General features: G+C 33.4%; 1 protein-coding gene and 1 long non-coding RNA gene across 2 annotated transcripts; one reads left to right on the top strand and one right to left on the bottom strand.

Moving 5' to 3' along the window:
* Positions 1 to 3,060: 3,060 nt before the first annotated feature.
* LOC123308254 lies at positions 3,061 to 6,823 on the top strand. Its single transcript, XM_044890841.1, has 2 exons — positions 3,061 to 3,383; positions 5,851 to 6,823. Exons 1-2 carry the CDS (start codon positions 3,357 to 3,359, stop codon positions 6,349 to 6,351), a joined length of 528 nt encoding a protein of 175 aa, XP_044746776.1. The 5' UTR covers positions 3,061 to 3,356; the 3' UTR covers positions 6,352 to 6,823.
* A 2,314-nt stretch (positions 6,824 to 9,137) lies between these two features.
* On the bottom strand, positions 9,138 to 16,198 carry LOC123307842. Its single transcript, XR_006537014.1, has 3 exons — positions 15,997 to 16,198; positions 10,582 to 10,703; positions 9,138 to 9,601 (listed from the first exon to the last, which is right to left on the bottom strand). It is a non-coding gene; the product is annotated as an uncharacterized LOC123307842 (long non-coding RNA).
* Between the last annotated feature and the right edge of the window lie 757 nt (positions 16,199 to 16,955).

Here is a 16,955-nt window from a genome sequence, read left to right as displayed (position 1 = left end):
CTTTATAGATATTTTGAAGGCCCACAATGGATATACCAGCCAGTACTGGGTGATTGTTTATATTTTACGCAATAGCTCTCTCAGTTAATATTGGTCCTAAACATGTATAAATCTAAATATGAAGTATTTCTAATGGGAATTCAGAATTCGGTACCAGGAAATGCAAAAAAACATCGTAAATCTACAAATTTTATGTAACATGGTAATTTTTGAATGTATCACCTAAGGGACCTGTAGAACGCCACACGACAGTAGCAGTTACTACAGTAGTAGTAAAACAATTGAATTGTTTTGTTTGAGATTGATACTTCTTTTTGTTTATAATAAGAGTTAAGTCGCCAATACTCAATATGCGCGACGGGCCGAATGTTGGTTTTGATGAGTTTTTATGAAATCTGTAACAAAATCAACTCTTTCTACCACAGAATATGTCAACTCTCAAATTATGAATTATGAATAAAAAGAATAAAAGAAATGTCAATGTCAAACAAAACTATTTATAGTCCATTCAAGAATGATTGACATCTCGAGCTATGGAAAATCAAATTTAGGTAAGTTGGTAATAGTCCCAGAGTTAAGATTTTGTTGCGGAATTCAGGTTGGTTTTGTGATTAAACATTGATCTATAGACCTATTAGGTATATGTGAATCTATGCACTGACCAACAATAATTTGAATTTTGTACTGTTTTTGATGTTCTCAATTTAATCGCACAGTTTGAAAATATAATTGTTTCAATTTTGAAAGCGGATTAATATGCCCTGAATTTGACTATTTCTTCTTTTTAAATAAGTTTCTATACTTCATTCAACTTTATTTTAGCAGTCGGTTGGCCATGGAAATTTGACACATTTCACTCTGTATAGTACGAAAATGTGGGGTTATGAAGCTTGTCAAAACATTTTTGGGTTTTAAATCAACGCTATGTTGCCTGTTCTACGTAAAAGTTTCTGTTATTACGTATTTTATCACAATGTCGAATCTCTTCGGAAAATATGTGACAAAAAATAATTGAAGTTTATACAAACTAATTGAAGGCATACCAAATCCAATTATTTGCATGGAAAATACAAGAGATCAGTATAATATCATAATATGCACTAGCTTGAGGAGAGTTAATGTTCGTTATCTTCTTTGGCTTACATCATTTGTAGATTTCAAAAATATTAGAATCTGTAAACTGGTGACCTCACATCAACAATGCTAATATGGGAATGGTGGTGGAAAAGGTCAAAATATTCGGGATTTAAACTTCCAACTTAGCCAACGTTTCGGAAATTATATTTCCATCATCAGGGCACTGAAAATGAGAAAACAAACTCTGAAAAGTCTCTCCCTTCACGATAGTGAGACAAAAGTGCAAAACATCAATACAAGGATACTTGTTACTTCTTAAAAAATTGGTATAAAAAGTGATTAAAAAAGAAAATTACAAAACTACTCGAAATTACAAAATATCACAAAAATAAAAATGACAAAGTCAAAATCAAGAAGCACAGCACAGAGGAGAAGGAGAAGAGAAAGAAAACATATAAAAAAACAAGAATTACCAAATATATGAATATGCATATAAATATCAATAAATAAATAAATTAATAAATTAATAAATTGAAATGTAAAAGAAATCACAGATCAATTGATACTCACAAGATGAAATTGCTTTTCCCACAGTCATTGAAAAATATCATATATAAAATTCATTAAAACAAAACAATGGTACGCTTTCATCGAGGTAATTAACTCGAAGATTAAATGCATATGATGCAGTGGTTGGCAATGGGTATCTCCCGAAGGAATTAACAGATAATTACAAGAATGTTAAATTTTTCAACAAAAATCATCTTGCATCAATATAACTAAAAGTAGTTGAAGGAAGTTTCAAGTTAAGATGCAACTTCACCGTTGAACAAAAATTTCACATGAATAAACAGTAACAGGGCAACTTGCGCGTATTTGTGGCTATTCATCTTAATACATTGATGTAATTATAATAATTAGGTATTTATTAGTACCTTCAGACATTTACATTGTATAGGACAAGTCAAATGAAAAACAGAAAAATCCATTTTAGGGAACTTATTCTCCGATGTCATTTATCGAAAATCCTGTAGTAAACTTTTCGCATTAATTCACTCAAACATAAAATTCCCAAATGCCAACACTTTTTTGGGTCTCCCAATAGAAGGAAATTCTTTGTCATACTCTTCATTCGCAATCTTTCTGATTGTGGAAATATTCAGCTGAAATATAAGTCGTTTAGATTCAGATGAAACATTATATAAATTCTCTTACATTGAATATGTTCGCTATCGTCTGACGTATTGTGGATTTTAGAATATCAGGGTATAACTATTTGAATGAGCGGACCTGAATTCTAAATAGCACTTCCTGAAACCCTGTCTCTTTTTTCAATCACTTTCGGCATTTTCGAATTTTTGTAATAAAAATTGATATTAGTTGTGGCAACGGCGTTATGACATTAACGACATTTCATGAGTGCCAACCTAACTTCGTTCTAGTTACAAAAACTTGAGAAAATTATTTCATGGCCAACCGACTGCTAAAATAAATTTGAATGAAGTATAGGTTATATTTATATATTCAAGTTCTGTGATTGAAACTACAGAAAGTATTGAAGATCTTTTGCGATCAGATATTAAGCTGCATCTGGACTTTCAATGCCTACTGTGATGTCAATCATTTATGAATGGACTATAATTGCTACTATCGTGCTGTGTTCTATAGGTGCCTTAGATTTGAACAAAAAAATCTATACTTTGGAAAACTGACAATAAAGATAACAAATATATAGCTGAAATTGACGAGTGTAGGTTTATTTGAAAAACTTCTGTTGGATTTGTCTTTCAATGGACGCCATATCAGTTATGAAATGTGATTCAAATTATTCGCTTGTAATAACAAATGAAATTAGAATCTGTGAATAAGTAATTGTAATTCGATTTCGGGAGCGAAGAAATCATTGCGATATCCTAATGAAAACCATTAGGGGTATTATTGTTTCACTTGCAACAAACTTAATGTTGAACCTACTTACTTGTAATTTCCTATAATAATTTGGAAGAATGCATTGTTAATAAATGCTCTTCAACCCATGTATCAATAGGAATTTCCTGTAATTCTTGCTCAAATTCATTTAAAATTCATGCGGAGAAATCCATTGATGAGTTCCTAATAATAATTATTGATCTCGAACAGAATATCTCTGATGAACTATTATATTTAGTTAGTATAAATATTTGGCAGATGAAATATCTGCATAAGTACCCGTATATATCAGCACGGTGCAAACGTCGCTGCTACCTTGTGTCCTTGTAAGGAATAAATCGAAAAGAAAAATGAAATTCGACTTAATCTTCTGTGTGGTAAGTAATTTTTTTTTGGTTTCATGTTCTCTCAGCTGGCTTTCCGACCAGTTTATTTGTACGTTTGCCAATAATTTTTAATCTCACAATCATTTAAACATTAGTCTTTTTTCACAAAGGTTGAAATTCCTCGAAATAAATAATTCCACCTAAATCGCCTAAACCGTGTGTCTTAGGTTGCGGTTTAGTTGTTTCAGATAATCTGCTCCATAAAGTAAATATTATCGTGAATCGCAAATCGAATACATTAAATATTTTTCAATTTTAATATTTCAAGTCACTTTTCCCGCACTCAAATATTAAACAGGATATTTCCCTAACTCGTACAAATATTTGAACAGTAGATTCTTGATGTCAAAAGAAACACATTTGACCATGAGATGGCGCTAAAATCGTACTGTCATTACAGAAAAACTGTTTAATAACAGTTTTCTCTTTTATAATTGAGAGGCGTGAAATTCGAATCCTAGTCCTCATATTGAATTTCAATATCGATTTTGTTGAGACTGGAAAATAAACATCCTGAGCTACAAAACAAAAATATGGTTTTGTTTTGTGACCAGGATGTTAGTTTTCATCTGAACATTGTTTGGAATCAATTGATATCAATGAAATACGCTGTAGGATGTGCTATATTTTTATTTGCAATTTATAAAAAATTTACAAAAATTTTAAATTATGGACAACGAATAAAGTTTCGATTAGGACACAAGAGAATATGATGATCTGCTATTCGTCGAAGGTGTTATTTCTGTGCAATACGTTGTTTTGAATTAATAAACTCAGCTGAATTTGTGCATTTTATATCAGAAATTAATATGAACCAATATTCAATATACCATTATAGCATACCTACACATTTCTGTTACTTACATATTATTTACAGAACCACAATAAAAAAACCTTACAGAGGTATACAAGACCTGCATAAGTATTGCATTTCTGAATATATTGAAGAAGTAGCAGTTGAGAATCATCGAAAGAACGTATAAAATACATAAATTCCCCAAAATGGGCCCTTCATGAAAGGGATACTTCCTGCATACAACAATTTACGTGGATGAACAGTTCTCAACAGTAAAATGTTCACTGTACATGGTGTAGTCAGTAGTGTTTTCTGAAGTCATTGTCCTCAAGCCATGAAAATTTCATCCATTTCGGGGCACTGAAAATAAAAATTAATGTGTGACCGAGTCACATGTTACCAGTTTTAGTACTTACTTAAGTTTCCATTTTCTTCAGTTAAGTAGAAAACTTAATTTCAAAAACTCCATATTATTTGAACTACAGTTCTTCACCATTCAATAATTTTCGAACGATATTCAGAGGTTTTCACCAAGAAATTATACAAAAAAATTCAATAATCATCAACTATAACGAGCTGGATAAACAAAATGTGGTACGAGAATCAAAACATTCAAAACCTCTTTGATCAAAATGACCATCTGAATTCTCAAAATTTTTATATGTTTCTGTGAATGGCCCTCGAATTGATATTTTTATCAGTTTTTGGGTCCTAAAACCACATTTTAAACACAGATGGCGCTCCATCACTTTAGTCGCTTCGTTTCCTATCTTTCTACTCTATAATCTATGAACCAAAGATTATAGACGCAGGTTCCTTCCATTCTCTAGTCTTCTTTAGCTTTCAAAGTAAAAATGTCGGATCCACGTGTAACTTGCTTCAAGTGTAGGTACTTATTTTGCAAATTATTTGGCATCTTTTTGCAATGGCAATGTATCTCGAAAAGGGCTTTACACAATATGGTCACATTAAGATAATAATCGATTATTTCAAGGACTTTCCCGATATCATCGATTTCTTTTAATGGGTTCGAATTTTGTGATGACGAAGTCACATTTCTATATGTGACTTCGTCATCACAAAATTCGAATCAGGTGGTTCAGAAAGTTTGCCGAAGATTCATCAACTTCATATTCGTCTGAAAAAATATAAGGTATATTTTGCTGAGGTTTTCCATCGCATATCATGCTGACATTATCGGAAAACACCAGAATTTTTCTCGCTCAATATACTTACATAATACAATACCTACTCTTTTTCTTATTTTCCTTAGAAACCATAAAACTAACAGAAATTAAATTAAGCAGACGTTCTAAAGGAACTAGAAGGTAACTAAAAAAAAATTGGTGGTCTTCATAATTGTAAGGCCACTACCAAATTTTGAGGGTAAATTTTTGTTTAATGCCTACTCGCCCTGCTGAAATATCAGCTTGATTTCATTCTTGCCAGTTTCTCCCTTTTTGAGAAAAAATGCTTTTCGGGCGCCATGTTTAAGAGGCTGTAACTGAGCATGAGGGCAGAAAAGTTGATATGATAGACCCATAGTATTTTTTGACGAGGAATCATAAAATTTTTTTGCAACTATGTATTCATATACACACTGTATATCACTTTTATTCTCCTAAGTACCAATACTGATTAGTTCCTGCATATATTTTTCAGGTCTTGTCCCTGCTGAGATTTTCTGGAGCACAAGAAACTGGTGGGAACATCTGGGATATGCTGATCAATGGCGATTCCATTAATTACATAAAAAGCCTTCAAAAAGCTCCTTATTACGTACCACCAAGACCCGTTGCGTCATCATCGAGCGTAGGATTTTCAGTAGGAGGAGGTGGATCAATTGCACCCTTTGCCATACTCAAACCAAAAGCAGAGATCCTGAAGCTGATAGAAAGCTTCATTAGGCTTCAGGGCGAGGTTGGTTCCAGATTATATGCCTTAGTTGTGGATAACTGGGAGCTAATTAGGTATCTGTCCAATACGGTCATTAATAATATAGGATACCTCCAATCTTTCACTGTGAATGGAATAATAACACTTAGGAAAATTTTGGAATTTGCCAATAGGTTGTTCGCATCTTGGGAAATAACAGTTCCGAATGTAAGTGTTGATTTCTCCACATTGTTGAGAGAATCCAATTTCTTCGACGAATTCTCGTGAAGATGATGTACCTAAATATTGTATCGAATCAGTGTTGTATATTGTATATTTCAAATTGATAGTGCCCTACATGCAGTTTCATTTCAATACCTGAAAAATTACACAAAAAATCGTCAATTGACATAATATCAAACCTGTGAGTTCATTATCAGCCTATATTCTGAGAGAGACCAAAAATTGTTCTTTTTCGGTTAAACCCTATATTGTTTTGTCTGATTCGTTATTTGGATCACCAATTATAGTTTTTTTCTATCTGGGAAACTGCTATTCATGACTGGATGCTAAATCTTGTATTTATTTCATATATATCATTTTGTCATTTTGTGTTAGTATGAATAATTTTTTGTAGAAAAGTGGACGTAGAAAGTGTTTTTTTTCATACTTGACAAATTGACGCTTCTTTCACGAATTGATTTTTCAAATTTTGTTCAAGATAATTCAGAGAAAAAATTTCTATGTTTTCTATAATGCGAGTTTCATTTACCGGGATGTATTGATATCTAGTTAGCGTAGACCAGTTCCATGCATAAAAAAATATTGCATTACCATAGCAACGAGCAATAACTCATTAAAAGTGTCAGTGCTGTGCTCGATTTGAAAACGATGTAGACTTCTTAAACCGAATTGTTACTATGGATGAGACTTGGGTACATTTCTTTGATCTAGAAACAAAGCAACAATCGTTGGATGTTCTGTCCTGGCTTTAATTCGTTTTGTATTCTCCTTCGGCGAATATGTTCGGTTTCTTTTCATCTCTATTACTAGCTCTTAATATAGAATTTGTTCTCTTTTGTTTTGTTAATGAGTTGGTTATTGTCCATGGTGGTTGATTTTCTTCTAATAATTTTTCCAATTTGGTGTTCCATTGTTCGTTGTAATGGGTTATCAACTGATCTCAACTTTAGCCATCTTTTTAAAACGTTTCCATATGTAGTTTCAAATTGTCAGATATCAAGGTTAACAGAGAATGAACATATTTTTTTTAACCTTATTTTTTCGGTGCAGTGTAACGGGTTTAGTTTGCAAGGGTTTAATCTCGAGCGCCAGCTATTCTTTCAATAGGGAGAAATAACAAACCCACCCAGGTACCTACTAGTCGGAGATACAGTTCGGGTTTATCTAAAGGTGGTAGCGATAACAAGTACCTACTTTAAAACCGTATTCATTACAATAAATTTAATTTACAGTGAACCATACAATGATCTCAAAGTCATGAAATATATATATACAGCTGATGACCAAGTTCAAAATGAGCAAAACCGAAATGAAACACTTGAACTAGCTCGGTGGACAGTAATTCAAAATTAACACAGTGAAATTAATGAATTAAACGATATTCAAATTAACTAGATTCAGTCAAAATATCAGGTATAAAAGAAAGAAAGTAATCAATAACATTCACTTTCATTCCTTCTGAGACAACAAGGGATTTACGGGGTTTACTTTACACCAAATATACAGTAACCGGTTGACTCAGAAAGATAGTAATCGATTAATTCAGCGATGGGTTTGATCTCGAGAACTTTCAGTGATTTTTTTAGTGTACAGGCCAATCAGAATTGAAACTATTCAATAAACGGGACGGGTTTGATTCAGGTGAAACACAATTCAACAATACACGGTTCACAGGATAATGGACGGGGTTGTTTATTGTGGTCTATCCGTGGCAACCGCGGGTATACACATACATTCTACTCTGTAATCTGTGGGTATACACGCCAAGCATTACCAGCGGAAAGACTTCGAGAATTCTGGCGATTGGTCTCGGTTCACCAGACAGCCAGGCGACAGAAGTCTGCTAGAGCTCACAACATGTTTAGGTCGGGGTAGGTAACTGTGATCTCTCCGTGGCAATCGCGGGTATACGCACGCCAAGCATTGCCAGCAGACAGACTTCGAGACTTCTGACGATTGGTCTTGGTTCGCCAGAGAGCCAGGCAACAGAAGTCTGCTTTAAACAGGGAAAATGAATAAAAAGGGTTGGACAGATAAATGAATGCAACTTTGAATCACAAAGAATGCGGTATCAAGGAAAGACTCACGGTTTGCTCCGGTACGGTCACACCACTAAGAAATCAAAATCCAATAAAAATCGAAAGAATAACTGTCGAATAAAGAATAATGAATAACTGCCGAATAAAGAATAATGAATGAATGACGTTCGTCTGGTGGTGTGGCCCTATTTACTAGCTTTCCAACAGGTGGACGGTCATGTGACCAAAATGGTATCCAAAAATTCGGTATTCTCGAATAATTCTCTCCATACCAGAAGAAATACTCTCGGTGGCGATTATCTCTTTATCGGTAAAAGAAACTGTCGTTATCTGCAATCCACGTTGTTTTATACTGAATCCATCAAATCAACGGTGTTTTTGTGGACGGAAAAACAACGCCGAATGCAGAAAGACACTGTTTCTTTGTTTTGGGATATTACAGCGGATTACTGATGGAAATTTCAATAAACGGAATTTGAATTTAATTTTTCAGGATTCTTAAAAATATTTCTAGATGAAATGATATTCTACGGACTATCAAAACTAAAAGTGAAATTTCCATCAGACGGTGTGTTGCATTGTTTCATCCGGAAAATTGAAGGAAACGGACATCTGAAACGAGGCTTGATCTTTGCTAAAAAAATCAAGTATCGTTACAGCAGATTCTTATTCTTCATCAAAAATTAGTACATTCTGTTTGAATTTGGGAAAAATTAAAAATAATTCTGATTTTGATCATTTTTTTATTTATTTCATATTATTTTAGTAAATGTTCAAAATGATAACCTTGGACTTTGATACATTTATACCAATTAGTTTGCCACCAATAATTTCGCACCAAACCATCAATATAATCATTTGGATATTCACGCCGAAAATTATTTACAATATATATATATACGGGCTGAAGGACCTAGGTCGATGGCCATTAAAATAAACTTTTTCTCTCTATATATATATACACACAAAATTATTTGCAATATTTACACTCGAAATTATTTACTATATTTACACTCAAGATTATTTACAATATTTACAGTGAAAATTATTTACAATTTTCAATTTCTGCTCCAACAAATCGTCAAAAATCAATATCCCAGTTGCTAGTGTCTATAGATGGCGGTACTTCTTCCACGAAATCAACAGTTTCGAAATGTAGTATCGAAGTATCGAAAGAGTTTTGCAGTAGTGGCACTAGAATTCTCGGTGCAGGCATAGTCTGGAATCTGAGAGCAGCCCAGTCAAATTCTACAAACCTGTTGAAAATTAGCAAACTATAATAAGATAATTAGACGGATCGCAAATTGTAATATAATGCACGGAGAAAAATAAAAGTCAACCTTGTTTGATTCAAATTCTTGCTGTGATGAATAATCGGAAATTTATAGTTCTGCGGCCTTGAAATTTGTGGCATAAAAGGCGGTACAACGCCCATGTATCTCGAGCGCCAGCTATTCTTTGAAGGGAGCCAACCTCTACCCTGGTGGCTTCAAGTCGAAAACAAGGTTCGGTATTATGTGGGGTGTTAGCGATAACCAGTGAATGTCAAAATCGGAGTTCACAAATTTATTCGTTGACTCGTAGTATAAGAAACACAACCGGCACAATTATTACAGTTTTGGTCGAGTGAAAAAAAAACGTAATACAATAGAATAAGAGTCTACTTTACAGAACTGAGGAGGTCTTCCTTGGAATCAAGTACCTACAAATATACAAAAATGGTGGATTTGCGGAGTGAAACGGACGGAAAGAAAAAGAAGATCCGATCTCAAACGCATTACGGAGGTTACAGAATCGTTCACCCGCCAGAACCAAAGATACCCCAAACAGGTAAGGTAAATTGGGGCTCAGTTTCAAACTACAGAATTGGCGGATGGAGAAAACACTGTACGGGGTTAGGTTACGAACCTCTTCTCTGTTTTCCGCTTCTGACGTGTTTTCACGCCAGCCAGAAACTTCGTCACAGCGCAAAGGAAGGAAAAAGAGGGTCTACAAGAGTTTACCGCGCTGGCTTCCGTTTCTGACGTCTTTTTATGCCAGCTAGAAATTTACTCCCAACACGGAGAAGGGAAACAGGATTACAGGTACACAATGGGCTACCACGCTGGTTTCTGTTTCTGACGTGTTTTCACACCAGCAAGAAACTCAATCCCAACACGGAGAAAGGAAACAGGGTAAATGGTACACAAGGGGTTGAAAATGAGGTTCCCAAGTAAAATACAGAAGGCTATCTCACCTCTGGGCTCGGTAACGGGGTGATGAGCAGTTGGAATCTGTCTTCTGACGGCTAGTCGTAGGTTCGACTCGAAGGTGTCGTCACTCGGCACACTTCCTTCGTCATTGTAGCGTTCAATCGATCTGAAAGAAAACAGCACTTGAAGGGTACAGGGAAAAAACCATGAATGTCAATTTTTGTCCGAAAATGAGTTATACAAACAATTCAATTCAGAATGAAGAGTAGTATCTTACGGTATATTAAAACAAGCATGAAACTAGTTCAGTCATACTTTAAATCGCTTCCGAACGATTTAACGAAAGAACTGACGATGTCGATCAATACACGGAAAAAAAAATCTAAGTCATTTCATGTAATGTACTAATTTTATGTATAATTATATTAATAATGACAATAATAAATAATATCAACGGATTTTGAAGTTAAAACGCGTTTTTCTCAGCTGATACTGATATGTATAAACTGAATAATTTGTATGGATAAGTATAGTCGGTGAAATGTACAGATGAGTTATTTTAATATTTGCATTCATGAATTTCTTGCGTTCCCTTCAATTTTCTACGCCCTTCGCCGTGTAGGTCCACCGGTCAACCATAAATTGGCCATGAAATCTAAATATCGATGGCGTAGTATAGTACGATACTTGCAAAAAAGCTGAAATTTTCGACAATAATGGCTATGTACCCAATCTCGAGTGGAATCGTGGTCGCTATTATTCTTGAGGTACCGAGGAAGTGTAGGAGTTTTGGATGAACCAATCCCCAAGAATGGTTAAAAGCACTTGACAATCGTCAATTAAAAAAATTAGATTTTTTTTTTAAATATTGGCATCTTTGAGTGATTTGAATCGAAATGAATTAAATAAGAAAACATGGAACTGAGACCACCTATATCTCTTCTTGAGTTCATACTATTTGAATTTTGTGGAATTCGTATATACACTATTCCATCCCTAATTGATATATTCTTAATTTCGTAAGCCTTTTATAATATTCATTTATGTCTTTTTTACTAAAGTGTTATTGTATTATAGTTCTCCTGATGAAGAGATAAAAAAATAAATAATCTCGAAAGCTCGAGCACGAAAAACGAGTTCACAATTCAATTGAAGATTGCTGCTAGCTGCTATCCCACTAATAGAGATCGTTATAATTCACATAACAGCAACGAATTACAAATCTTATATGCCATGTATATAGAGATAAAAATTAAACTGTATTGTTTGGGGAATGCGAGTTATTATTCGCATCAATTATTTATTGTTGAAACAATTATATTTAATTGTTTCAACAATAAATAATTGATGTATAGTCGGTTCAAAAATACTTTCGAATAGTGGTCCAGAGGAGAGGCCAGATTTGGCAGTTTTTTTAGTAAAATTCACTAATTTCTTGGAGAAACTTCAACTCTGCTATATACAGAGTCGTAAACAGTAGAAAATTTTCTTTTGAATAAAGTATTTAAATGGGGACAATAGGAAAAAAATAAAATTCACAATTTTATCATGTGGAAATTTAAAATTTGATTCACCCAAATATGCACCTACTGCAGCCTTACGTTGTATGCCTTATCAAAAATGTGTACCAACACATGCATGTATTATTTTTCAGGAATCAGTTCCAAATTGAATGCGTTTGAGGAAAGAGGTTTAAACACAAGTCTAGATATTCATTATTAATACTTTATGCATATTCATATAAATATTCAAAATGGGGTGATCAGAAAAATAATTCTTATTAGGCACAAATATATGAATTTAATAATGACACGTGCGATTGGAAGATATATACAGGGTCTTTCATGAAGGAACCTCACCCATATTTATACGGGAAACTACTGAACGTATTTTCATGAAATTCAGCACTTATAAGTATTTCACGATGCTGATGAAATATAAAATATTTTCAAGGCATGAGCACCTCCGGTTTTTCCGGAAATGACGTCAACTTCCGTTTTTCAAATTAGAACACCATTTTTTCATTGCAGAAATAGATTCCTTAGAAAATTCGAAAAAAAAATCGAAAATAGAGCTCCGCTGAAACAAGAATAACTTCGAGGTTTTTGGATGGAAAATTTTCATTTTTGGGATTTTTCAAGATGTAAGATTGATGTATCCACTTTAAAAATCGTAATCGCGATTCATGATACAGGGGGTGAAAAAATCGCTTTCAAAGTTAGGGATGACAAAATCGTGAAAAATCAATTTTTTCAAATTAGAACCCCATTTTTTTATGGCAGATATTGAATCTACGTTAAAAAATAATGTGAGTGTATGTATCACACCCTTGCCCTAAAATGGATATTTTCTGAGTTATTCACAAAAAACTGTTTTTCGTCTTGAATTTTCAGCTATTTCTTTTCCCTTCACGCCAAAAAGATGAAAATTTCAGGAACTGTTATTTGAACCATGCTGTAGATTTTTCACCCCTTCTTGAAACCGACTTCAAGTTACTATTAGGAGAACCATGGCAAACTCTCGCAGTTATAACTAGAGAAGATGCTCAAAGTTTTACCGTTAATTTCTAGACATTTATTTATACGTCTCAGGAATGCTTCGAGCTTTGCTCTTCTTATTTCATCGGGAGGAAGAGATCTGCAAAAGTGTTTAAAAACCAAATTGAGTTTCAAAACTATGAATCTAAAAATCTAAACAAACCTGAACGCATTTCTGACTCGTTCTATGCAGTCCTCTTTATCAGTCAGGGGAGTTGAGTAGACAATATTTTTATCCTACCCCAAACATAATAGTCTAAAGGAGTTAAATCGGGAGAACATGGTGGCCAAAGATGTGGACCATTGTTCGCCAACCATCGATCTTCAAATAGCCTGTGAATTATCACCAAATTAATAGTAAACACAAAATGCTACTGAATAAAGAGGAATTTGGCAGATGTAATTGATGATATCTATCATTGAAAAAAAAAGAATCTAAAACATGGTAAGTTTTTGCATATGGTTCATAAGGAATTATTTATTTATCACTGGAGAGAAAACCGATGGCCGATTAGTTGAAATAAAGAGGTTTCCGATACAAATTCGAATCAAAATTCGTCATCTATTTAGGAACAACCTGTAACTTTTTTCTCTTGCATATTAGAGTAGTAAAATCTAAAGCATGGTTTAAGTAACAGTTTCTGAAATTTTCATCTTTTTGGCGTGAAGGGAAAAGAAATAGCTGAAAATTCAAGACGAAAAACAGTTTTTTGTGAATAACTCAGAAAATATCCATTTTAGGGCAAGGGTGTGATACATACACTCACATTATTTTTTAACGTAGATTCAATATCTGCCATAAAAAAATTGGGTTCTAATTTGAAAAAATTGATTTTTCACGGTTTTGTCATCCCTAACTTTGAAAGCGATTTTTTCACCCCCTGTATCATGAATCGCGATTTCGATTTTTAAAATGGATACATCAATCTTACATCTTGAAAAATCCCAAAAATGAAAATTTTCCATCCAAAAACCTCGAAGTTATTCTTGTTTTAGCGGAGCTCTATTTTCGATTTTTTTTTCGAATTTTCCCGCTCAGAGAGAATTTTCCAACCAAAACTGAAAAATGTAACATCAAAATAACTTGAAATTTTCTAAGGAATCTATTTCTGCAATAAAAAAATGGTGTTCTAATTTGAAAAACGGAAGTTGACAGCATCGTGAAATACTTATAAGTGCTGAATTTAATGAAAATACGTTCAGTAGTTTCCCGTATAAATATGGGTGAGGTTCCTCGTGAAAGACCCTGCATAGATTAGGTATTGGTTAACGAAATGGAAGACAATGCGAGCAATCTTTCTGAATTCCCCTAGTGAAAACTATTATAAATGAATTTATAATCTTTTTGTGACGTTATCACCATCAGAAGGAAATGTTGTTGAATAATACATTGCGTTAGATGAATAGATACATCAGGAATCTTTTGTGCATTTATGTAATCAAGTGTGAAAGTTCTAACCAATAGGCAGCGTAATCAAGAAGTTTAGCCCTGATCATTTTGATCCTTATTAATAGAGACCTGAAAAGCGGCACATCTCTTACGCATTTATTCAACTTATACAAAACAAACATGAATTCATATATTTTACAAAATGATTCTAAAAATATTGAAAAATGGAATTCATGAAAAAAAAATTACAATTAAATAAAAACAATAATATTGAAGATTAAATCAAAATTTTCGAAATATTAATACCTCTATAGACGTCTCAATAAATATATTTTCTTTATATCAGTGTTTCGATCATTTTTTAAATTCATTTTCTTTATTGTTTAAAAATGTTCTGGCTTCCAGTTCTTTTTCGATTGCTAACTCTTTATTGTATCGTTCTAAAGCCCTGAGTATAGTATTAAATATATTTATATACAGCCATTTCATTAAGATCTCAACACTCAACAGAGTATACAGTGCGCGTCAAAATTATGAAACAAATTTATTTACTCAGAAGAAAAGTATTTGGCAACAAAATCCTGGTACAGGTCAATTTTTGTTTCACTTTCACCAAATTTGAATATATTTTTGAAGGATTTTTGTTGCACCCTGTGTCATCCCCATCAACCCAATAAATTTTTTGAATAGGGAAAGTGGGTACTTTTTTGGCAAGGTCTTTGTAGACCTTGCAGAAATTTTCAAGAAAAAATTTTTTAAAAAAAAATTTGTTCAAACAGGTTTTCAGTATGTGCCCTTTGTCATGGTTCATTCACTTTGAAAAGATGGTACCTGATGAAATTTGTCACCGAATGAAAGTCGACCATTACAGTTTTGTTCATGTACAACTTTTAACCCTTACGAACCCTTTAATGGAGCAATGGAGCCATGAGCATGAAAAACAATTTTATTAATTCGAATTTCAAATCTCTACATGGTTGTACGTGGTTGTACCTGGTTACAAATTCATAACATTAATGCGTTGTCAGAAATCTTTCTGCGAATTGAAACATTTATTCGAAAACTTTCAACTTCAGTAGAAACATACGTACTTATGATCATAACCGAAGCGCAGTGTTTCACACATTCTAATTTTTCACGAGAGGGGGTTGAAAGTTGGGCATAAACAAAACTGTAATGGTCGACTTTCATTCGGTGACAAATTTCATCAAGTATCATCGTCTCAAAGTAAATGAGCCATGACAAAGTGCACATACTGAAAACCTTTTTGAACTAACAAGTTTATCAGAAAAAAAATTTCTTCTTGAAAATTTCTGCACGCCTGTAAAGAAGATACAAGATACATACTTTTCTTCTGAGAAAATGAATTTGTTCCATAATTTTGACGCGCACTGTATATCAACTATAAAGTAGAATCAGTTCAAAGATTGTTAAACACTAACATAGATTTATTCAATCTCAGCAGAAAGATTCATACGAAATTTCCTTTGCATTCCGAATGAGTTTAAATAATCAATTTGTTTCATATTTACCTATAAACGATGGGATTGCGGTGCAAATAGCTCAACGGCTCCACCACACATCCACTGATGAAACGAGCTACGTCTTCCTCCAAATACAGGTTCAGGACCCTCAGAAGATCACCCCCCAGACAAACCTCTAAAAAAAGTATACATACATATCGTCACGATAGGTACCGGAGCATCTAAAAAAAAATGAAGAAAATTATGGAATATGATCTCTTGTTTTCTTTATTTCAAACTCCTTCTTATTTTTCAGATAACTGCCTCGACATATTCACCGAAAAAAAATTTTTCTACCTTCATGTTGAAAATAATTTCAGAGGTATAAATTTGTTTCAGATCAAGAAAGTAAGTTTTTTAAGTGAAAATTGATTAAATTAATTCAATTTTACATGAAACATAAATCATGAAACTTCACAATAGTAAGTAAAATAGAAAAGAGTTTCGTTGAAATAAAAGCAAATTTTTCTTTGTTTTTTCAATCTTGGTGCTTTTGTTATACATGGTGTTTCATGAGTCGTTGGCCATAGCCTAATGGTGGATGCAGGTCATCCAGGCATTTCAGAAAACTTGCTTGTTTTGTATCCTAAGGCTATTAGTTTCGGAGATACCTGGTGATTCATGAATATTGACCTAAATTTGCGATAGCCATAACTCTGGATTGCAAGGTCCGATTTCGATCAAATTTTATGGGTTTTTTCACTTCAGAATGCTCTTTCAAACGGTTCATGAAATATCAATATTTTCAAGGCAGTACGCAGAATATCATGATTTGTAGTTCGAGCCCCAAAACCTATATTTTTTACATCCCTTACAGAAATTTCGTTATTGCCATGGAAAACTAGATAATTCATATTTTATGTCATTTTTTCGGAATGCGGTCCTGTTTTTATTCCTTCGGTGATAATATTTATTGTCCTTTACCGAGATTCTGAATAATTTTAAATTCTGTTCAATTCTTCTTCATT

Source organism: Coccinella septempunctata, chromosome 2, assembly GCF_907165205.1.
Source record: "Coccinella septempunctata chromosome 2, icCocSept1.1, whole genome shotgun sequence".
Classification (NCBI taxonomy): Eukaryota; Metazoa; Arthropoda; class Insecta; order Coleoptera; family Coccinellidae; genus Coccinella; species Coccinella septempunctata.
The sequence above is the reverse complement of the archived record's forward strand: the minus strand, read 5'-3'. Positions and strand labels throughout refer to the sequence as shown.